This window comes from Postia placenta (assembly GCF_002117355.1).
Source record: "Postia placenta MAD-698-R-SB12 unplaced genomic scaffold POSPLAscaffold_15, whole genome shotgun sequence".
NCBI classification, from domain to species: Eukaryota; Fungi; Basidiomycota; class Agaricomycetes; order Polyporales; family Adustoporiaceae; genus Rhodonia; species Rhodonia placenta.
In genome coordinates this window covers 994,728-1,016,923 of record NW_020169846.1, presented here as the reverse complement: position 1 = coordinate 1,016,923, position 22,196 = coordinate 994,728, and the positions used below count along the sequence as shown (strand labels likewise).

Here is a 22,196-nt window from a genome sequence, read left to right as displayed (position 1 = left end):
TCGTTCAATCAATCCTACCAACCACCAACAAAACAAATCACACAATACGGGTATTGTGAGGAACCTGGGAAAGACAGCTCAGTCAGCAGGATATTCAAAGGTCAAATCAAAGGCTGGAAAGTTCAGAAGTAGCGGACACGCCTGCCAAAGCAGACGGTCCGAAGGTAGCTGAGATAAGTTTCTGCAACGTAAGGGACGACCCCTTACTAAAGCCAAATGCCTCAAACATCATGACGGAAGTGCCTCGCGAAAAGATGATGGAGAAGCAACACTTACAATATTGCCCTGTGAGGTATTTGGTCACGAATGACAGTCTAGTAGGGCCTACAATGACAGGTCAAGTCTAGACCTAACTGCTCTTTTTATATCGTCCTCGCTTCCCTGATCACCTTCCGTGAGTAAATGATTACACGGTCGAGCGGTGAACTCACGTTTAGGTAGCGAATTTGTAGGATCGAAGCCAGAAAGCGTTAGAAAACTAAGATCATGCGAAGAGCAAACACCGTCCAGTCTCATCTCAACTGAAGATGTAGTCTGCACACGGTCAACCACTGCCCAACGAGCGTGAGCATGCATTCATGACATTGAAACAACACGACACATACCATTGGAGGAGGTTGGACCATATACGGTTTGCAGACGACGTTGAACGTTCTGGACAATACTACAGGGACTAAACATCAGTAAGACCTACCGGCAGAGTCATGCAGACGCACTTGGCGTCAACCAGTCCACTTGCACCCACGACATCGAGGACGGCCTCCCAACCGAGAGGCCGCACACGATTTTGCATAATCTTCTCACCAGGGGGAACATGGGCAGCAAGGAGCGCGAGAATACGCGACAGATGGTCGGCAGACTCAGACGTTAAGACATTGATGGTAGAGGATGGCAAGCCAGTGTCTTCGACATCATCTTCATCGTTGACAAGTGGTTGGTGACCATGGTCAGACGCAGAAGACATAGAGCATAAATGTGTCGTCGCGAACAGCTTGACCTCGTCCTCGAGACCCCATTCCGGCACATGCACGTCGCCAGCCAGCAGCGGCCATCGCGTCCACGTATCACGTGCCTTCGCTTTGCCCTTCCTTCTTTTCGAGGACGCGTCACCAGCCCGCTTGCGTTTCCGTCCGTGCGTTACCGAGGCTGACATGGCGTAGACGTCCTCCACAAGGTCTTCTTGAGGCGCAGACTCAGGTAACGGCTTGTCAAGCTCGTTCCCATCCTTGTCCTGGTACATCTGATCATCTTCAGGAGCTGGTGTCGCGCTGGCACGCGTTAACTGCGATGCCAGATCGAGCGCGTCATTGGTCCGAAGTGCACGTAATAAGGCAGCATACTCTGAGAGTTCAGAATGCAACGCAGCGGGGACTTTGGTACGTTTGGGCATCGGAGGAAAAGACTGTAAGAGAGACGTGTCCAACTCAAGAAAACAGCGCGCACTAAGTACTGCGAGCAGGCGTGGGAGCTTACGTCAGCGGAACTGTACAGTTGCCGCCGCCTCACATAACCCCGCCACCCGTTTTCGGTTGTCGGTAGTACTTCCCCCATCATAGCAGGTGAGTTGCGTGTGTTTCCCGCATTGTGTCGGCATTACTGATCATCGTCGGCTATCTTGCAGTATGAGAGAGAAGTGGAAGAAGAAGAGGTCTCGCAGACTCCGTCGCAAGCGCAGAAAAATGCGGGCTCGTTCCAGTGCGCATCTTCTTCTGTTCGTGTCGCACTACCGTCCCTGACAATTATGTCATCACTGCAGAGTAAACTGCCTACTCGGCACCTAGGCTCGCAACAATAGGGGATGCTATGCTGACAAAAACTCTACGTGAGGGCTCTATGATGATGAACACCATGCCCGTCGATGTGGAGGCCGCATCCGCGCCTGTCGCTGTGCCGAGTGTGGCGCTTCAGGTCCCGAGGGGCGCCATATCCCGACTCAGTCACCGTGTCGGGATAGCTGTGGGGCAGTAAAAACCGCTATGTATCGAGTAATGACCCGTTCCGTCGATTGCATCCACGCTTTGCTCGCAAAGAGAATTAGAACGCATGTGCCAAATTGAAAGACTGCTATACATCTGAGCGCGCGTCCTACGAGGCATTAGTTGCCATTGTTCAATTTGTAGTGGTTGAAACGGCACTTGTGACATAGATTGACGACGCGGAGATCGTCTTTCAACTGAAATGTCAGCATACATGCGGTCTGCCTGCGGGAGACAATATATCACCGCAATCCAAGCAAGTTGCTCGGATTGCGGTGATATGTTGAAGCCGAACAGAGGCCTGAAGGCAACCGCTTCTTGGGCTCGAGATATCGAATGACTGCGTATGGCATAAGAAGATTTGGAGAACCTAGATCATATGAAATAGAGTCAGTAGCACAACCAACAGATGTATTCGGAGCATATCTCATCATTCACCCACGAACAGTCCTGGGACCCTCGGAGACAACGCTGAAAACCCGAAATTTAGTAATCTCAGGGATTGTGCTGCTGCAGTGCAGTACAAACGATGTTCACTTGGCCCTTGCTCGGTCTGCCTCGGTGTTCTTGTACCGGACGAAGGGGAAGCTCCAGCGCTGTTCCAATATCCCAGATTGTCGGCTGCGATGCTGCGCGGGGGTTATAATCCGCCGGAACCATATCGAGAGAATTTATGCGATATGTTGTCGTTTGAAGGACTTCCTCTGCTGCGTAAGGCTGTAGACGATGAATGGCTTTGATGATTCAACATTGTAAGACTGGTGCTCTTTTTTTTTTTTGTAGGGGATACGAGGACGCCAGTAAAGGCAAAATGGTTTATCCACACCTGACATGCAGGTAGTGAGGGGATCTCCCAAATAGGGCCTACCCTCTAAAACCTCGTTGTGTCTCTCTTCCCTGATGTTACCACCAGAGCGGACAATAAGACTGGTGCTCTTCAATCATAGTGCATGTCTTCAGTGGTGAGGATGGCCCGCCACTCGAGCCCCTTGGTTTCGCTTCCTGAGACGAAGAAGACAAGCTGTTCTTGATGTTGCGTGACTTGCTCGGCTCCTGAACATCATCAATAGATGCCACCATTCATACCAATTCGTGATACGAAGCGAAAGGGATTCCCTATCGCTTCGTATCACTCACAAGCGTGACTTGAGAATCTCTCTAGCCAAGGGCAATATAACACGCACCGTCCCTATGGAAATCAAACTAGGCGCAGACTGTATGGACTTCTGAAGCCTCTTCGCGATGACAGTTCCGCACCATCGAGATGTAGCAGACCCGAGTCCAGCATGAGCCTGCAGCTCCGTTATGCCCGCAAATGCAAAACAATGTGATGTACGTTGTCTCTGCGTACTAGCGGTTTGAGCGGACAGCCTCTGAGTTCACGTGTGATGGTAGTCCCGAGCCTGTTCGTGCGAATCGCAAGTCCATATACTATATCACCCCAACTGAAGATGTTAATAAGCAACTCGATATCAACCTATGACTCGGCTGGAAAACGGAAGAAGGGCCTCAAAGACTCACCAGCAAACCATTGTTCTGTGCTGGGACATTCACGCTTGTCCAGGAGGAATTACGTCTCTTCGTACCGAAAGACGGAGTAGCTCCGTTCGTCCATCGATGTCTGTCATGACGACTGGTTCGCTTACTGGCATCTGCGCAGCTTCGTGTATTTTCACGACCAGCGGGACGTTGTCCTAGAGCCCCTGAAAGAGGCATGCAAGCCTGCCACTTTCGGTCGCGATCACGAAGACGTACTCGACGAGACCTATAGTTGGACATTCAGGCCCGAATTTAACTCCGATTCCTGCGGGATGTTGAGAGAGCTTTGAGGAGATCTCTCGGGGGGGTGCAAGAACAAGACGGCGACCGCGTAGTCATGGAGACCTGCAGGGAGCTGGGCCTAGGCGTCTCACTGAAGTCTACCGCGACAGCCTCAGCGGACACAAGCATAAGCACAAACACTATGAGCGCGAGGAGATAACGCTCGGCAACTTGATGCACAACTTATTCGAAGGTGGCTTTAGGTGGAGATGCGTACGACTGGCTGCTCGAAGATCGCGATGACTGGCAGCCCAACGGCGAGACGATCAACATCCACAAGTGCAGCGACGACAGACACGAAGCTAAAGACTGCACTGGGTCGGGGCTCCGCTATCGACGATCACCAAGCACACTAGCCATGTTGCTGCATATGACAATGTCGCGCCGTACCTGATTGTTGGTTAGAGGCGCGCTTCCCTGAATGCAGCTGTCTGAGCTGGATTGACCTCGGTTGAGCTCCCAGGTCAAGCCCCGTAATGGCCGTCGATGCATTGATGAGTGGGTGCATATAGCAGTCCAGAGCACAGAAAGGCACTTATGTGAGTTTGCTTTTCATTTTATGTCCAGCGTCACCGTGGCATCCTGTAACCTGATAGCCCAAAGCATTACCACTCCGCTGCCGAGATTTCTCGAGCCTTCACGGCCATCTCTGTAGGGCATGTACGAGACGGCCGAAGCTGTGACCAGACGATCATTGTTACAGCGCCCTCGCCAGACAACACATAGCGTTTGTTTGTTATCACGTGGAGCGCGCCTGGCAAGACAGGACCCCTGATAGTCTTTCCAGAGCTTCGATCCCCAAAAAAACCCGAAATTGATCCTAAAAATGACCCACTTTTAGCAGTATTTCACGTTTTATGAGGCCATTCTGTTACCGATCTCCCCCAAGCTTGGTGAGTGGATAGTGCTCCCAAAGATACGTCGAAATATGCACTGTGCCTGAAGTTTCCACGCTTAGATCGCGATAAATCTAATTTTATCAACCCCCGAAATTGGCCGGGGGGATTATCAGGGGTCCTGGAGAGACGCGTCACAACGCGCTCCACGTGATGTATTCTGCACGTCGCCAACTCTTTCGCAGCTCATCTTCTGCCACTATCTCTCTATGTTCCCACAAAAACTCGTAATTAGCTGTGCGCGGTCGACATCGAGGGTTATCTTGCGTGCAAGAGCCTCATCATTGTTGACCGCGAGCTTGTCGGACCGTGCACATCTGTCATACAGCGCGCCCTCTCGCGCCGCCGTTCTAAGCTTGCTCCCGCAAAGGTCGAAACGGCATAGCAACGATGCTATATGTATGCACACCAGAAAAAGTCTGCTATCGACAGCGGCCGCCTCATTCCCTGACCCAGACCGGCCAGACCTGTTCTACCACCTCTTTGAACCGCCAACGCCGCTCTCAGATACGCACCCTATGTTTTGTCTGTCGTTCCTCGAGAGCGCCCCCCCATCGGTGCTCTCTGCATCCGTTATAGGCTGGTTGCCTGCTAGTGCGCTCGCGGTTGAGGGCGCGGGCGAAGCGGGACTCAATGATTTCATCGAGAATCGTGAGCTGGCACCTTCGGTATTCAGTTAATAGGACACTGAACTTTTAGTGACTCCGGCGTGTTTTTGTGATGGACAGCCAGGTTCCGCGAGGTTCTGCATGAAGCGGTTCAGAGCGCGCTTGCCGACGGCGTAGATGACATCCAGAAGAACGGCGCCATCCAGACGCAGCAGGGATGGATGCACATACATGGTATGTGCGGAAACGCGTTCTCCGGTTTTTCCACGTGCACAACCACCTCTTTCCACCGCAGACAGCCGCAATATTCCCGCCCTTGGGCGTATTGGCGACCCCGACGACATTCTCGCTTCGGTGCGAGTAGAGGAAGGCAAGGTAGGTAGACACTTCCTGCTGGTGTTCTCTTGCTCATTCGCGCAAATTGCGTTGTAGATCCTAGCAGATACATACCAGCCGATGCCCTCATACCGCCTCTGCACAGCGGATGGTGTGCTCCAGTTGACCGAGGGCCTTGCCGAGAGGCTGAATGAGATACTGCAAGCCCGGGCGGCCAAGGAGTGAGGTACCGTACCATTTGCGATAAGTATTCTACGGATGACGGCCGTGCTGGACCATTCGTAACATTGCGTGTTAGTTATACTTGCGGGTCTCATATTAAACGATGACAATACAATAGGATTCATCTTCTACGATATTCAGCCTTACGCTAAGGTCCGGCACCAGAACACGACGACACGCTATGACGGATTACTCACGAGTTGCAGGTAAGGCTCTCGCGTCATCGCGCCCTCCACATCGATCTCGTTTTCCGCTGGGAGTTCTACGATGGTGTCAACCCATGCGAGTCCCCATGCGCCGCCACCTGCCTTCGTTCCCCCGAGCACCCGTCGTGCTTCGCCGTCATCAGGAAGTGCCTCCCATCGCGCACGAGTCGGTTGGGTGTCGGAACGGTCTAGAAGCATTCAGGTCAGTGAGGCAACCGTACTAGAGAAATCGACACGACTTACAGAGCACGATGCCCGTATGCGGCTCGTACACCCCAAACGGCAGCTCACCATCATTCCATATTCTCCGCCGCTTGCCCTTCACATCTCTCTCCGCTTTCGTATTCTCCGCTGATCGTTTCTCACCTGTGCCCTCCTGCGGTTCCCCGCCCCGTTCCTCATCTAGGATGCCGCCGCACGCTTTCAGCGCCTCGCGTCTCAGCCGCGCCCACTCTGCACTCGCGTCCGCTGTCCGTTGGGCAGCGACGGCCATCCAGTTCTCCTCGTTCACGCCGTCGCGCGTCAGCAGCGACTTGCGCACCGCGTTCAGGGGACCGTCACTGTACGGGCCCCACCCAGACCCACCGAAAAGCGTTGTCGGTCCCCCGGCGCGGTACATGCCCTGCCCGCTGCCCCCGCGCTCAGCCTTGCTCTGCGTTGCGCCTGGGCCGAGCGCCGCGGCCTCCGTCGCGAGCGCGCTCGCCTCTTGCAGCTCCCCGACGAAGTCACCCGCCTTGACACCCTTTGCGGCTGCCTCCTCGCGTGCACGCTCCTCATAATAGTCATCTACCACCCACCGTCCGTCTGAGTGTGCAAGGTGAGACAGATGGCGCAATGGCAAACAAGGAGACGTACCTGCCATCATCTTCGCCCCATGCAGCTTGTATGCGCTGCGTGCAGTGATGAGCGTGACACTGCGTGTGCGTAGATGCGAGCCGAGCTTTCCGACCTCGATAAGGTGCTCCTTCTCTGCCTGCGTGGCGTTGAGCTTCATCGCAAGTGGGTTCCGCCGGAAGTAGTATAGTGAGTCGCGGAAGCCGGACGTACGCGCGGCGTCGATGGCAAGCATGTACTTGCGCTCGGGATGGCGGTTGGGTAGCGTGAATGTCTGTGCCTTGAACCTCCGTCCTGGGGTGCGTGTCAGAGTTTTTCCACAGACAGGTATATGACAGACGCACCACCAAGCAAGTTGCCGTGCTGATCAATCTTCGTGTCTCCCTTCGGGTCGTCCTCCGTCACGTACTCGTCGCCTTCGATAATATAGACCTTGCCCTGTATTCGTCGAAAGGGCTTGCCGCCGCCCGTTGGGCCCTCCTCCTCTGCCTCCTGCGACGCGGGCTGTGGGTCGTCCATCACAAGCGTCTCGCTCTCGTCTTGCGCTTCGCCATCTGCTCGTCGGGGGAGCTTGATCGTGATGCCTCTGCCCCGTCCGCGCCCACGCCCGCGCCCTCTTCCTCTGCCACGAGGTGTTGACGTCCCTGGGCCTCTTCCGCGGCCCCTTGGTCGCCCGCGCCCTCTCTTCACTGGTGTTGCACCTTCGTCTATGTCAAGGTCACCTGCGTTCGATGCCCCGTCTAGCGTATTGCCGTCTTCTGCGTCCGGAGTGGCTGCGTCCGCCTGGTCATCTTCTTCCTCGTCTCGAGGCGTCTGCGCAGCGTTTACAGACTCGTCTTCGCCTTCCAGCTCTGTGTTTTCATTGTGCTCCTCCGCGTCCGTGATAATTACATCCTCGTCTTCCTGAGGGGTTCCTTGCGAAGCCGCTGCTCCCCTTGCACGTCGCGGCTTTATAATTATCTTCGGCCCTGAAGATCGAGGAGCCATTTTACACAAAATTCAATATGCTGAGGAACGACTGTGGACGGACGCGAAATATCGTGAATGGAGAGTCGAAGCAAGTCCCGCCGTGCCCAGACCGCGACGCGACTGTCACGTTATTGTTAAGTTGCGTCACACAGGGCGTGTCACGGTTATCTGCAATTGCTCAGACTATTCCCCAAACCCTAGTCGAGTACGATCATACTACTCTAGTTTGATTCCCTTGGCCCAGTTTCCCCAAGGCGTTTTCGTGAGGTGTATCTGAGTGTCCACGTTGATGGGCGCACAAGGGAGAGTTCGGTGTAGTTATGGCCACCTAAGTATATAAGTCTCATATTGGCATGTAGTAAATATCCGATAGGTCGAATCCGGCATGCCAACCATATTGTCCCATCAAGGAGGAAGTCGCACTGCTCTCTCACCTTCCACGACCGTCCGAACGGCGACGACCCCCCACCCTCTCTTTCCTTCGCTCTCAACGCGCCTCATAGCCTACGTTTTGCAGGATTGCCCGCCATGAATAGGCGGGAGTCCACAGTGACCACGCGCCAGCGGCTCGAGACCGTTGACGACCTCACGACGCTCTCACCCGTCTCGGAGGACATCATCGTAGCATGCATCCGCGAACGGTTCATGTCTGACAACATCTATACAAGGACCGGTACATCTGCTCTTGTTGCCGTCAACCCGCACAAGTATGTCTCCAGTAATTCCGACGCTGTGTTGCACAAATACGCGGCCGAGTATCGTGACACCTCTCGGGGCAAGGAACTCTTACCGCCTCACATCTTCCAACTCGCCAACAATGCCTACTACCACATGCGAAGGACAAACCAAGACCAGTCCATTCTACTCAGGTAAGGCAGCATCCGCTCAACATATGGCCAATTCTGACCGCCTGGGAAGTGGAGAGACGGGCAGTGGGAAATCGGAGAACCGGCGATTGGCCATCAAAACACTGCTCGAACTGAGTGTTAGCCAGCCAGGGAAAAAGGGCTCCAAGCTCGCCCACCAGGTCCCTGCCGCAGAGTTCGTCCTGGAGGCGTTCGGAAATTCACGCACGCTATTCAATCCCAATGCGTCACGTTTCGGCAAGTATACCGAGCTCCAGTTCACCGACCGTGGCCGTCTCAGTGGTATGAAAACTCTGGACTACTACTTGGAGCGCAACAGGGTCTCTGGCGCGCCGTCTGGCGAGCGTAATTTTCACATCTTTTACTACCTCGTCTCTGGCGCATCTGCTGAGGAGCGGCAGCACCTACACCTGCAGGAGAAAACGACGTATCGGTATCTTGGTCAGCGCAACGCGGGCGCTCGTGGGGATGCCGGGCGGAATGAGGACGCCGTGCGGTTCGATCAGCTAAAAGTAGCACTGAAGAACGTAGGATTCTCAAAGCGGCATGTTGCGCAGACGTGCCAGCTACTCGCGGCCATTCTTCACCTCGGCAACCTCGAGTTTACGATTGATCGGGCACGAAACGAAGATGCGGCCGTCGTCAGGAACACTGACATTCTCGAGATCGTGGCGGATTTCCTCGGCGTCCAGCCTGCTGCTCTCGAGGCGGCGCTATCATATCGCACGAAGCTCGTCAAGAAGGAGCTTTGCACGGTGTTCCTTGATCCTGACGGTGCCTCGGACAACCGAGACGAGCTCGCAAAGTCGCTTTACGCGCTGCTCTTTGCTTGGCTGAACGAGCATATCAATCAGCGACTGTGCCGTGACGATTTTAACACGTTTATCGGTCTTTTCGACCTCCCAGGCCCACAGAACCTCACCAGTCGACCCAACTCGCTCGACCAGTTCTGCATCAACTTCGCCAATGAGCGGCTGCAGAACTTCATCCAGAAGCGGCTGTTCGAGAGCCATGCCAGCGAGTACGCGAACGAGGGTATATCCCGTTTCGTCCCTCAGATCCCGTACTTCGACAATTCCGAGTGCCTGCGCCTTCTCCAAAACAAGCCTGGCGGTCTGATTCACATCATGGATGACCAAGCACGCCGGATACCCCGAAAGAACGACCATACCATGGTGGAGTCGTTCACCAAGCGCTGGGGAAACCATTCCTCGTTCAAGTCGGGCGGCATGGATCGCTCGGGATTCCCTACTTTCACCGTGAACCATTTCGGCGGCCCCGTCACGTACTCTGCTGAGAGTTTCCTCGAACGCAATCTCGACGCCCTTAACCCCGACTTCGTCTCGTTGCTGCGCGGTACAAGTGCGACTCCTGATGCACCCCCTGCCGATGGTTCAGGCTCCACAAATCCATTTGTACGTGGCCTGTATTCCGCCAAGGCGATCGCGACGCAAGCGCATCCTCGCGATGAGGAAACCATCGTCGCTGCGCAGCAGCCCGTCAAGCCGATGCGTGCCCCCTCTACGCGGAGGAAGGGTACCCTCAAGCGCATGCCGACCGTTAACGAGCATGGAGAGGTTGACGAGAAGGAGAAGGAGGACGAGGAGCCCCTTGGCACCGCTGTTGCCGCGATTGGCCCTCCGTGCGTCGGCGGCGAGTTCCGTGCAGCGCTGGATACCCTCTTTGAGACACTCGAAGAGACACAGTCGTGGTATGTGTTCTGCATTAACCCGAACGATTCGCAGCTGCCCAATCAGCTGGAGGGCCGCTCGGTCAAGGGGCAGGTCAGGAGCATTGGGCTCGCGGAGATCGCACGCAGGAACATCAACGTCTTCGAGGCCAACATGACGCAGGACGAGTTTGTCGACCGGTACAAGGCGCAGTTCACATCGCTCAACGTTGTTGAGGGTGATACCAGGGAGCAGATTGAACAGGCGAGGACAGCACTGGGTTTGGAAGAGAAAGATGTCGTTCTCGGGACAAACAAGGTAAGTTTGACTTAGGATTTCCTCCAGCATCGATTGAACAATTCTTCAGGTTTTCCTCTCGCAAGCCGCGTTTCACGCTTTTGAAGATGATCTGCGCTCCAAGGACACCGAGGAGCAAAAGCGGAACAGGTTACGTGATGCGGAGGCGGAGGCTGGGCTCGATCCTCGAGGCATCGGTGACCCGTACGCCCCGTACCAGACACCAGGCGCGGAGTCGCCCTACGAGGGTGGCTACAATGATCCCTTCGGGCAGTCCAACCAGGCCCTTCCTCTCGTTAACAATGCCGCTCCCTTCCAGCGCGCCGACCTTTACGATGAGTACGATGAACGCAAGTCTCTCCGCAGTGATGACTTTGATGGGCGCAGCGCCTACACGAGCCACCGAGACAACGAGTCGGTATCCAACTTCACCGAGTCATATGCTCCTTCGCGCAACATGTTCCAGGACGCCGACAAGAAGGGTCTTCTCGAGAAAGAGCCAATCGCCGGCGAGATCCAAGATGGAGAGACGGCTGAAATCCTCAAGGAAACCCCGCTTCGTCGACGATGGGTCATGCTGTGTTGGGTCCTCACGTTCTGGGTGCCTACACCTCTGTTGGCATGGGCTGGCCGCATCAAGCGTCCCGACGTCCAACAGGCGTGGAGGGAAAAGCTCGCGATCAACATGCTCATCTGGTTCGTTTGTGGTTGTGTGATATTCATCATTGCGATCTTCGGCCCTCTCATCTGCCCGACTCAACATGTCTTCAACACGAATGAGCTGGAGACGCACTCGTACAAGAATAACCCGAACAATGCCTACGTCGCAATCCATGGAGAGGTCTTTGACCTGACGACGGCGGCTCAAACGCACGAAGTCATCGTACCAGTTATCCCGTCCAAGTCCATCCTGGCATATGCAGGGACAACGGCCGACGCTCTCTTCCCGCTCCAAGTAAGTTCTCTTTTCGGTACTCACGGTGCCGGTAGTTATTGACGGAATGCTATACAGGTCAGTGCGTTGTGCAACGGTGTCACCGGCTCTGTCAACCCCTACGTCGTTTTCGACTCTGGGAATAACACAGATGTAAACGCGCAGTACCACGACTTCCGTGCTTGGACGAATGACCCGCGTCCGGACTGGTACTTCGAATCCATGGTGCAGATGCGGTGGAACAACCGTGTCGGTTGGATAGGCTACACTATGAAGGACTTGTCCAGTATGGCAAGCTCAGGCAAATCCGTCGGAGTGTATGATGGAATCATCTACGATCTATCCAAGTACATCAGCGACGGCCCGTCCACTGCGCCTCTGGTCAACGAGATCCTCCCTACTGATATCGACACCCACTTCATGGACCAAAGCATCGTTTCAGTCTTCGAGTACAACTCTGGGCAGGACGTCACGAAAAAGATCGACTCGCTTCCTCTTGACTCGAAAGTCCTCGCTTGGCAGAAGACCTGTCTTCGGAACCTCTTCGCTGTTGGCATGGTCGATACGCGCGACTCTCCGAAGTGCCAGTTCGCCACGTACATTCTCCTGGCCCTGTCTATCATGATGGTCAGTGTCATCGGCTTCAAGTTCATTGCATCTATCAACTTCGGTTCCGCTCGCGCCCCTGAGGACCACGATAAGTTCGTCATCTGTCAGGTCCCTTGTTACACAGAAGGACAATCCTCCCTCAAGAAGACTATTGATTCCCTGGCGCAGATGAAGTACGATGACAAGCGCAAGCTTCTGCTCATTGTGTGCGATGGTATGGTCGTCGGATCCGGTAACGATCAGCCGACACCTCGTATTGTGCTGGACGTCCTGGGCGCAAGTCCAAACATTGATGCGGAGCCCCTCAGCTTCCTTTCCCTTGGTGAAGGCGTCAAACAGCACAACATGGGCAAGGTCTACTCTGGACTATATGAAACTGCGGGCCATGTCGTTCCTTACCTCGTAGTTGTCAAATGCGGAAAGCCTGGAGAGAAACAGAGACCGGGTAACCGTGGCAAGCGTGACACGCAGATGTTGATCATGCGTTTCTTGAACAAGGTATGGCTCTCGTCTTGATGAATGATCATTGCTCACTGATAGCCTGTCAGGTTCACTTCAATTCGCCAATGAACCCCTTGGAACTGGAGATGTATCACCAGATTAAGAATGTCATCGGCGTGAACCCTTCGTTCTATGAGTACATTTTCATGGTCGACGCCGATACCACGGTCCATCCTGTCTCTCTCAATCGTCTCGTCTCTGCGTAAGTCATGCGAGCTCTACCACGTCTGCGATCAGTTCTGACAGCGCTCATGTAGTATGGTCCACGACAAGAAAATCATTGGTGTTTGCGGAGAGACTGAGCTGGCAAATGCGAAGCAGTCTTTGATCACCATGATGCAGGTAATTATGCAGAGTTATTGTGTCGTATCGCTCATTCACAAGTGTTGCATAGGTCTACGAGTATTTCATCTCTCACCACATGGCGAAGGCATTCGAAAGTCTCTTCGGTTCCGTCAGTTGTCTTCCCGGTTGCTTCACGCTATATCGTCTGCGCACTCCGGACACGCACAAGCCCCTCTTTATCTCCAACCAGATCATCGATGACTATTCCGAGAACCGAGTGGACACTCTACACATGAAGAACTTGCTCCATCTGGGTGAAGATCGGTATCTGACGACGATCGTGCTGAAGTACTTCTCGCACTACAAGACAATGTTCGTTCGAGATGCACACGCATACACAGTCGCACCCGACGACTGGAAGGTCTTGTTATCTCAGCGTCGGCGTTGGATCAACTCCACTGTGCACAATCTGGGTGAACTCGTCTTCCTAGACCAGCTTTGCGGTTTCTGCTGTTTCTCGATGCGTTTTGTCGTCATGATTGACCTTGTGTCCACGCTGATCCAGCCCGTCACTGTCGGCTACGTACGTGCTCTTCCACTTATTCAAGCGATTGTGTTGACGGCTCTTGTATAGATCGCCTACCTCATCTACAGAGCTGTTGCCCTGAAGGAGGCAATCCCGACCATCTCCATCATCATGATAGCCGCCGTCTACGGTTTGCAAGCCTTGGTGTTTGTCTTGCGCGCGAAGTGGGACATGATTGGCTGGATGGTCTTCTACATCCTGGCTATCCCGTTGTTCTCTTTGGTTCTTCCCCTCTACTCTTTCTGGAAGATGGACGACTTCTCATGGGGTTCTACGCGTGTCGTGTTGGGAGAATCTGGCAAGAAGATTGTCGTGCACGTGCGTAGTCTCGTCTTTTCTCGTGAGCATAGGCTGATTTCGTGGCAGGATGAGGGCAAATTTGACCCTCGCTCGATCCCGCTCAAGTCTTGGAATGATTACGTGAGTCTTACGTCCCTTGATACTCAGTGCCGCGTGTTGAATATCGCCACATCCAGGAAAACGAACTCTGGGACAAGGAGTCGAACCACAGCATTGGATCGTGGGTCCCTCCTACCAAGATGTTCCACGATGGATATGCGGAGAGCCACACTGCGTCTATCTACGGCCGAGAGACACTCTATGAACCTGCCATGTCTCGAGCGTACTCGCCTTCTCCACCGCAGGCGCACATGATGTACCCGCCGCCAGGGTATCAATCGGGGCGGAACACTCCCACCATGTCGATGGTAGGATACCCCTCACCTGGAATGGTGTATCAGCCCACGCCCTCGCGCCCTGCGAGCAACTTCATCGACGCGCAGCGCCCGTCGAGCAACTACATCGACGTGCAGATCCCGACGACACGAAGTCCCGAGGACATGGATTTCTCACCAAGCGGGCCTTCGGACACGGAGATCGACCGGGCGGTCGAGGACGTCCTGCAGAATGCAGATCTCGCGACGACGACGAAGCGTGAGATCCGGGGCAAGCTGGAGCAGCGCTTCGGTATGGATTTGTCGGCGCGCAAGCGTGTCATCAACGAGGCGATTGACCGAGTGCTGCTCAGCCGCGCGTCGTGAGCTGCATTGTCGTGCGTATGACTGATTGTTATAGACTTTGGGACCTCGGGGACTGTCTTTTCTCTGTTCGCTCGTATGCATGCACGCACCAGCCACGGACACACTCCTACATACTTGTCGCACGTTTGTTTCTCGGACCAGCACACGGACCTCATGTACTTTGCTCATATCCCTACAGCGTAGTTCGTAATCTCAACTAGGACATATTTCCATACACGACTCCTCAGTCAGGCCCTACTCAGGACTGGAACGCACTATCATCCAACCCATAATGCCAGCTGTCGTCATTGGGTCCTTTCGAAATTGACTTCACGTGAATATGCCTATACAGTAATCTCCTAGTAGACATTGTATTCGCCGTTCTATGGTCAGGCACGACAGAGCATTGGGGCGCCGCTCAGACACGCTCGGTGATATTTGACCGACTACATCGCCTTATGGTAGCAGTACATTGTGACTTTGACAGGAGGCACGTTCACGGGCCCTAACGCGGACGCTACTACTCCACTTCGCTTCTCCACCGCACACTCGTTTTATGACTTAGCCTCCATCGACAATCTCCAGCACGTCAACAACTTACTCTCGCCAACATTCTCGCAAAGCTGCTCGTTGAACAGAGATCTATTGGAATCATACCCCTTCCCCTTAAAGCAACCATGAATGGCCCAGGAGAACAGTTCTGCGAGGGGTGCTGTAGCTTATGTTGTGAGCAGTCTCTCCCGCTCCGAGCTTGTGCAAGCCCTGATCGAGCCCGCAGGTATTGCATGCACAGAGGCCTGCGGGACCTGGCTCTTGTTCAGTGCGTACCTATGTTGCCTCGTACACCACAATGCCCATATCGATGGCGCTTCTAGCCAAGTGCTGTGACAATTCCGACGGCCACCAGGCAGGCTGCTTCGGATCTTGTTGCAAGAAGTCCTTCGACGAGGATAACTTTTTCGCCGACGAGGAAAAGAGGAAGCGGGAGGCCGCCCAGAACGGGCTCGGGGCTGTGAACACACAGCCATCGCCGCGGCCGTCTATGTCGCAGATATCGCACAACGCGTCAAACGGAAACGCTGGCGGGCAGCCCGCTCGCGGTCCGGAGATCTCACCTCAGGACCTGGGGAATGGGTGGATTGGGACGGGTAAACCGGATGCGCCCTCGAACAGCGCTCAGTAGTGACAGCGTTCAACTTAGCATACGCATAATTGGAGATTTCAGTGAGGCATTCCTTCTCCCTTCTCAGCATTCAGTTAACCTTCATCTTATCTTTAGTACTTGCTGTTGCGCATCGCCACTGGTGGCAATATGGCGCGCGAGCAGCTGTGCTTTATATTTCACATCGCTGGATCGTCCTCCTCAGAGTATAGATCCGGGAAGAAGACAGTTACCTAGTACTTCCCCCTCGTTATGTCAGATCTGCAAAACTCGCACTCGGACGCGACGAGACGCGTTACTGATAATGCACCGCGCATCACATATTACACTGCGCGTTGTCTGGCGAGGCGACGTGTAGTTGCTGTAACAATGATCATCTCTGGTCCCAGCTTCGGCCGTCTCGTGCATGCTCTACAGAGATAGCCGTGAAGGCTCGAGAGGTTTCGGTAAGAGAATGGCAGAACATTGAGCTATTGGGTTACAGATTGCCACGCTGGACGTGAAATGAAAACCAGATTTAAATTAGTGCCTTCGTACGCTCTGGACCGCTATACACACTCAAACATCAGCGGTCATTACAGGGCTTGACCTCAGAGCACAACCAAAGTCAGTCCAGATCAGACAAGTTTCATTTACGGGAGCGCACCTCGACAGTCAACACCAGTCATATATAAACATCAGGTACGGCGCGACATTGCCATATGCAACTGTACGGCTGATGTGCTTGGTGATTGCCGATGGCGGAGTGACCCGGTCAACGACAGCAGTCTTCAGGTTCGTGTACCTGTGGGTGTTGATCATCTTGCTGTTGAGCCACCAGTCATCGCGGCCTTCGAGTAGCCAGTCGTACACGTCTCCATCCAAATCACACTCTTCTGAGTTGACCCTCAGAGTCACGGTGTCGAGCAGTATAGTCTCGCGTGCTTATTTTGTCAGTAGAGGCTGTGGCGGTAGACGACGGCCTTGAGCGAAATGCCTGGGCCCAGCTCTCTGCAGACCCCACAATCAAGGCGTCGCTCCTTTTAAGCCTATCAATAATCTTCTCCAAGGACCAAAATCGCACCCAGTTGGGTAACACACACACACACACACACACACACACACACACACACACACACACACACACACACACACACTGGCAGCGCGGGCTCACGTCTTGCGTTTCAAGACTGCTATTAGTCTGAGATGTGAATGCCATTCCGGTGACCGGTGACCCATTGACATGGCAGCGTGGAGTATTGGTAAAGGAAAGTGACACTCGCGATTCTCAACCCCCAGGATGCCTGTTTCCAGTCAACCATTTGGCACCGCATATATCCGCTAAAACAGAGTTTCCGATGGTCTTCATACTCGTGCAGCTGTAGATTCGACCACACTTGTTCCTACCTGGATGATAGATCGAGCGGTAGGTTGACGCGTGTGTGTATGTCACATGATCTTGTTGGTCCATGTATACTTTTTGCTTGACCTTGCTTTGCGCTGTGGAATCTGGATCTTGGCTGTATGTGGCGCTAGCTCTTCAGTTACTCTTGATACTGCGCAAATCTTGAGATGCCCTTGGACCCACGACAGGCCTACCTCAACGGCTTTCTCCAAGACGTAAGATACCACAATAGCACAGATGCATATTCCGACTGCGACATATTCCCCGACACGGTGAAGGAGTATATAACACTCCTACATGACGCGTTTCAACTTCCGACATGGGTGAAAGAAGTATGTTGCTGCAAATTGTACACGAAGCAGATACTGAAAGTATACAGGGACCGTATCCGTTCATGTACCCTCGGGTTCTGCCGTTGGTGCGGGAATTGCGGCGTTCCCTTCGCACTACATCTGTCTGTGTAGTGATGTTCACAATCGGGCTTTGAGGCCCATGTTGACTTTCGCCTGGGGACGAGACGAGGGGAGTGGGAACGCGGACGCGAGCGAGCAAAATTGGCGGATTGTTACAAACGCGTGGGGGCCAGGTACGGCCGCGCTACGGTACAAGTACTCTACAGGATCGATGTATTTTTACTTGGCAATCATGCTATGATCATTCTCCCGGCTAGGCACAGGGGCGTCGGGTCGGCCCGCTCGACACCGCAGGCCCCAAAATCTAACAGCCCAAGCCCGCCGAACCCTGCTTGGCTGAGGCGCATATGGCTCAACACAAGTCCTCGAAAGACCTTCAAGAGGCCACGGAGCCTAGTGTGCAGGCTTGGATTGACTATGAAGCCAGGCCCGGTGGCCAAAAGTGCGGCCCAAAGTAGGGCTTTGGGCCCGAGCCGGGCCCTGAAAAACACTATGTCTGTGAAGGGAATGTCATCCGGAATAGTAATCAGGACGATGATGACGGCCTCAGGCGTATTTTCAATATTGTTCTCAATGATTGTGCCAGCTGACAATGCGTATTGGCTGTCGATCATGTAGACCGCACGCGCACGTCAACGGAATCATTCCTATGCACACTGGTCAGGAATGCGCTTTGTACAAATCGTCCTGAGCTCCGCATCAAGTGTGTCTCTGCTTACTTCTGCTTGCTACCGTTTGCTCACACTCGGACGGCCGCAGCGAAAGCGTGATGGTCGCTCTGCCTCGACACTGGAGCGGCGAATCGAGCCCTCTCTTCGGCTATATGGAGACGACGGTCGAAGCCGCTCTATTGGTATCGGTTTCAGCCGAGGTCCCGCCCACTTCGCCGGCCCTTGCTGGAGACATGGACGATCTTGGTGGTGACAACTGCGATGGCGACGAGAATAATTCACGCACAAGCGCAGACAATGGCAAGGGATCTGCAAACAAAGGAACACGGCTCGCAGGTAGTAACGGCATTAAGCAAACACAAGTTGAAGTATGCATGGAGCCAGGCAAGCGGCCAGTGTTCTTGTTTCCGGACTTGCCTATGTACACAGCGAGCGAGTGGCTCGACCTCCCTTCAAATCGGGAGATAGATGAAGACGAATACACTGATGAAGACGAAGATGCCGTCGAGTATCAGTGCTCTCTCAACTTGCACATCCTCGACTACGTGCCGTTTAGACGGCTCCCGACAGATGCCTGCATGCCTATCCTATGCATGGGTGATGAATCGACACTGCCCATCATCATGACCAGCGCGCTCTATCAGAGACATGTCTGGCATGTTGACGAGCCGGTGATAGGAGTGTCGTTCCGTGAGTATGATAGTTCAATTGCCTTCCATTTCGGGTGGAATGACTCAAGATGGGAGGATGGGCGGATTCTGGTGAGAATGAGGCTATCATCTGACGTAGATCATTGCTCATGGGTTAAGCCTGCAGCCTCGGGTGCATATAGCGCAGGTGAACGAATTACCCGTAATCAACCTAAACGATGCTGCATGTGCCCTCGCCCTCGCGCAACTCTTTCTTGCCATTTCGAAGCACTTTTCTTTTCTTAATCGAAGCCTATTTGCCTCGCGAGGGACTCTTAGCGATGCATTACGACAACAACGTATCACTCCGTGGAGGTTAACATCTGCGATAACAACTAACAGTCCAAATACTACTCTCGGCCACGAAGAATACATCATGTCTTGGTGCGTGGCGTAGAAGCTTCCGAAGCAACTGGGTATGCCATATATGAAGCAAGTTATAAAGATGGCAAGCTGACAATTGCACCAGATTGCTTGTGCCCCCGATGTCGCAATCAGCAAAATCTCAAGGAAGGGCTGGGCTGCAGCCCATGATCACCACCCTACCACCGTCTGAAGTGCCCGCAACCACAGTGTTTGATATTTGTCTCTTGGCGACTTGCTCGGGACTGATAGGTTAGCACAGAAATGTTGCGGCAGGATCTGCAAAGAGCGAATTGGGGGAATCTGAGACTGTTGGGGCGTACGTGTGCTCCCTAGCCTCCCGTTGTGCCTATCTCACATCCCCTCAGCGAGTTGCAGCCTCCACCGACATCGTTCATCTGGATGTCTGAGGATGGTCACAAAGTGCCTAGGTTCTGGGTGCGAGGGGCCCCCGAGCAGCGTTCGAAGTATGTTCCTGTGCTCACAACCACACACACCCGTTGATGCGCTTATCAAGGTTTTGTGCCAAAGCGGGCGTCAGCACAGACGATCACGCCCTTGTCTGGCTTTTTGATCGCAAGGCTGCGTTGGTGTCTGTCACGTCAGACAGTGAGATGTTCAATATTTATGAGGATGTCACAAAGTTTATATGGCCAAAGGCCTGGAATACACTGGTAAATCACAATGTCCATCGTAGGGGTTTTTTCTAATACTTTCAGTAGAATGATCTCCCTCTGGTCGACGATACCGTACATCCCATTCGTGACAGGCTGTGGGCACTAGTTAACATACGGAAGAAGCGGGGATACCACTGGCTGGATGAAACCTCATCAAAACGGCCCAACGAGGACAATGGCACCGAGAGCGATGGCACCAAGAGCAATAACGAGTACGGCAACAACGACATCGATCGCAATGTAGACAAGATCGACGTAGACGACGCACGGTGGCAGCAGGTATTTGAGCTGCTTACTGGGAGCCTGTCAACGATAGCACATACCTGCATGCATGCTGAAGCGAAGGTACGCCTCGGGGAGGTGCCGATTGAGGCCACTTGCCGGCACGACCTTCACCGTGTTTGCGTGGATTTCCTTGTTGACGGTGTATGGGACTCCATTGCGAGTAGGGAACCTACGTCACCGGAGTCAGTCCATGTTCGCCCTTCGTACGTCATTGTAACCGCGCTCCAAATACTAGCTGACTGGGAAATCAGGCTCGAGCGCACAATCGCTTTGCCTCGAAATTACTTCAGTGACGTTCTCGTTCGAAGTGGAAATAAGAAAGAGGCATACACGTTCACATATGATATAGAGGATAAATTTCGTGCCGAGTTGCAACTTCTCAAGGAATGGGGCGGTAGGCGGATGAGAGCCGAAAGGTTGGCACAGGTAGAAAAGGATGCTCGGTTAGAGTTCACTACTGCTGTGAACAAATGGTACAAGACTATCACCATGAAAAGGCTTCAGACCTCCATGCAGTCCGCACCCTTACGAGGAATCTGCGACGCTATAGGCACCGTGCGTGTTACGTTGCCCCTCGCAAATTACATACTTGACCCGTATCGCTTTGTGTCTCGAATTGGACCGCCCGCATCCATCGAGAAGCCTGCTGCTGATGCTCAGCGGCCAGGCAAGTCGCATGACTTCGGGACAAGGCCATCTTCCTCGTCTCAGGAAGCGAAGCCGCAGGGACTAAAGGGGCAGCTATCCCCATCACTGAAAGCAGGCCAGTCGGAGAGCGCAGGTCGTGCAACGTCGATACAGCAGACCCGGTCATCGGCTACAGGTTCAAGCACCAGAGGCAGTCCGTCAAACCACGGCATGTTGTACCAATTCTCGCGATGTGAATCCGACGAGCTCAGCCCGCCCAAACCGAGAGCCCGGCCCGATCGACAGTCTACTATGCTGGAGATGGTGATGGAGCTAATGGAAAATGCTGCGATAGACGATGTCTCGCCCGCGGCGTCAAAGCCGACACCTTCAAGTATTGAGAAGGCGCTGGAGCTTCCCCTTCTGCTCATCGAGTACAAGAAGACCGAGACGGACCGAGTCAAGGGGCAAAACCAGCATCGCCTGTACTGCACCGCGGCAGCGCGATTCCTGGAGACCATCGGGATCACCAAAGTTCCGATTTTCAGCGTCGTCTCCGATGGTGCTAGTGTTGTTCTTACGACAGCTTGGGTGAATGATGGAGTATGTATCGATCAATGTTTGTCCATTGCGCTACTGATGCCATTTCATATGGATCTAGGTGGTTCAAATCTTCGAACGCCATACGCAGTCATTCGATATCTCGAGTCCAATCGGTGCATGGCATTACGCCTCTGTGCTTGCTCGGATTGCGGTGATATGGGGTCCACAATTGGCGGAGCGATTCTCTGCTGTTAGAGAAGGATACATTAAGGGTGTGATGGACAGGAATCCCGACCTGCTTTGAACGCAGGACAGCCAAGTCACACGATTGGACACCAAGAAGGGCAAGACGAAGCAGAAGGACGAGGAGAATGAAACACAGCAGAAGACGGCCGAGTCCGTTCAGCCGGCTGGTGCATGACTTGTCCTGGGTAGCATTGTGATTCTCATACGTGTATGAATGAATGCATTATGAGACAGTGAACTCCATTACGAAAGCTCCGGTATCAATGTCGAGCCCGCAATATCTAAGGCACACGAGCATAAAAGTACATGATACACATCCAGCGATGTACTTCTGTAGCGTTTTAGCTCCTGATTCTGATGAAGGCAAAATCCGACCCTCCTGCTGTGCTGTGCTTCAACGGTGAGGAGGAATACCCAGACTAAGCGATGGAATCTTGGAGCCCTTCTCATAGAGCTACATCGATGGAGAACCATAAAATAGGAGTATATGGCGACCAGCCC

General features: G+C 53.7%; 7 protein-coding genes across 7 annotated transcripts; 3 read left to right on the top strand and 4 right to left on the bottom strand.

Annotated features, from left to right (window-relative positions):
• Positions 1 to 14: 14 nt before the first annotated feature.
• POSPLADRAFT_1049585 (hypothetical protein) lies at positions 15 to 1,390 on the bottom strand (the record flags this gene model as incomplete). Its single annotated transcript, XM_024479792.1, has 5 exons — positions 15 to 64; positions 277 to 324; positions 432 to 551; positions 606 to 664; positions 717 to 1,390. The coding sequence occupies 5 exons, from the start codon at positions 1,388 to 1,390 to the stop codon at positions 15 to 17; spliced, it is 951 nt and encodes a 316-aa protein (XP_024335181.1).
• Positions 1,391 to 1,617: 227 nt separating this feature from the next.
• On the bottom strand, positions 1,618 to 2,147 carry POSPLADRAFT_1041433 (hypothetical protein; the record flags this gene model as incomplete). Its single annotated transcript, XM_024477910.1, has 2 exons — positions 1,618 to 1,695; positions 1,757 to 2,147. The coding sequence occupies one exon, from the start codon at positions 2,142 to 2,144 to the stop codon at positions 1,938 to 1,940; it is 207 nt and encodes a 68-aa protein (XP_024335180.1). The 3' UTR covers positions 1,618 to 1,695; positions 1,757 to 1,937.
• A 324-nt stretch (positions 2,148 to 2,471) lies between these two features.
• Positions 2,472 to 4,305, bottom strand: POSPLADRAFT_1036441 (hypothetical protein; the record flags this gene model as incomplete). Its single annotated transcript, XM_024477151.1, has 8 exons — positions 2,472 to 2,693; positions 3,114 to 3,134; positions 3,161 to 3,268; positions 3,328 to 3,453; positions 3,498 to 3,679; positions 3,732 to 3,741; positions 4,015 to 4,127; positions 4,188 to 4,305. 8 exons carry the CDS (start codon positions 4,303 to 4,305, stop codon positions 2,472 to 2,474), a joined length of 900 nt encoding a protein of 299 aa, XP_024335179.1.
• Positions 4,306 to 4,892: 587 nt separating this feature from the next.
• POSPLADRAFT_1153664 (hypothetical protein) lies at positions 4,893 to 7,886 on the bottom strand (the record flags this gene model as incomplete). The annotated part of the gene is made up of 8 exons (XM_024486762.1): positions 4,893 to 5,048; positions 5,209 to 5,349; positions 5,533 to 5,691; positions 5,770 to 5,889; positions 6,057 to 6,253; positions 6,309 to 6,869; positions 6,921 to 7,193; positions 7,244 to 7,886. The coding sequence occupies 8 exons, from the start codon at positions 7,884 to 7,886 to the stop codon at positions 4,893 to 4,895; spliced, it is 2,250 nt and encodes a 749-aa protein (XP_024335178.1).
• Positions 7,887 to 8,396: 510 nt separating this feature from the next.
• Positions 8,397 to 14,656, top strand: POSPLADRAFT_1154074 (glycosyltransferase family 2 protein; the record flags this gene model as incomplete). Its single annotated transcript, XM_024486807.1, has 10 exons — positions 8,397 to 8,737; positions 8,787 to 10,722; positions 10,772 to 11,656; positions 11,714 to 12,742; positions 12,793 to 12,947; positions 13,003 to 13,087; positions 13,140 to 13,613; positions 13,665 to 13,934; positions 13,983 to 14,036; positions 14,093 to 14,656. 10 exons carry the CDS (start codon positions 8,397 to 8,399, stop codon positions 14,654 to 14,656), a joined length of 5,793 nt encoding a protein of 1,930 aa, XP_024335177.1.
• A 462-nt stretch (positions 14,657 to 15,118) lies between these two features.
• On the top strand, positions 15,119 to 16,189 carry POSPLADRAFT_1041431 (hypothetical protein). Its single transcript, XM_024477909.1, has 4 exons — positions 15,119 to 15,361; positions 15,414 to 15,455; positions 15,511 to 15,859; positions 15,915 to 16,189. The coding sequence occupies exons 1-3, from the start codon at positions 15,313 to 15,315 to the stop codon at positions 15,816 to 15,818; spliced, it is 399 nt and encodes a 132-aa protein (XP_024335176.1). The 5' UTR covers positions 15,119 to 15,312; the 3' UTR covers positions 15,819 to 15,859; positions 15,915 to 16,189.
• Positions 16,190 to 17,348: 1,159 nt separating this feature from the next.
• Positions 17,349 to 21,870, top strand: POSPLADRAFT_1154396 (hypothetical protein; the record flags this gene model as incomplete). Its single annotated transcript, XM_024486845.1, has 11 exons — positions 17,349 to 17,513; positions 17,670 to 17,767; positions 17,852 to 18,088; positions 18,354 to 18,955; positions 19,297 to 19,338; positions 19,594 to 19,636; positions 19,686 to 19,784; positions 19,835 to 19,991; positions 20,040 to 21,509; positions 21,568 to 21,723; positions 21,760 to 21,870. 11 exons carry the CDS (start codon positions 17,349 to 17,351, stop codon positions 21,868 to 21,870), a joined length of 3,180 nt encoding a protein of 1,059 aa, XP_024335175.1.
• Positions 21,871 to 22,196: the final 326 nt, after the last annotated feature.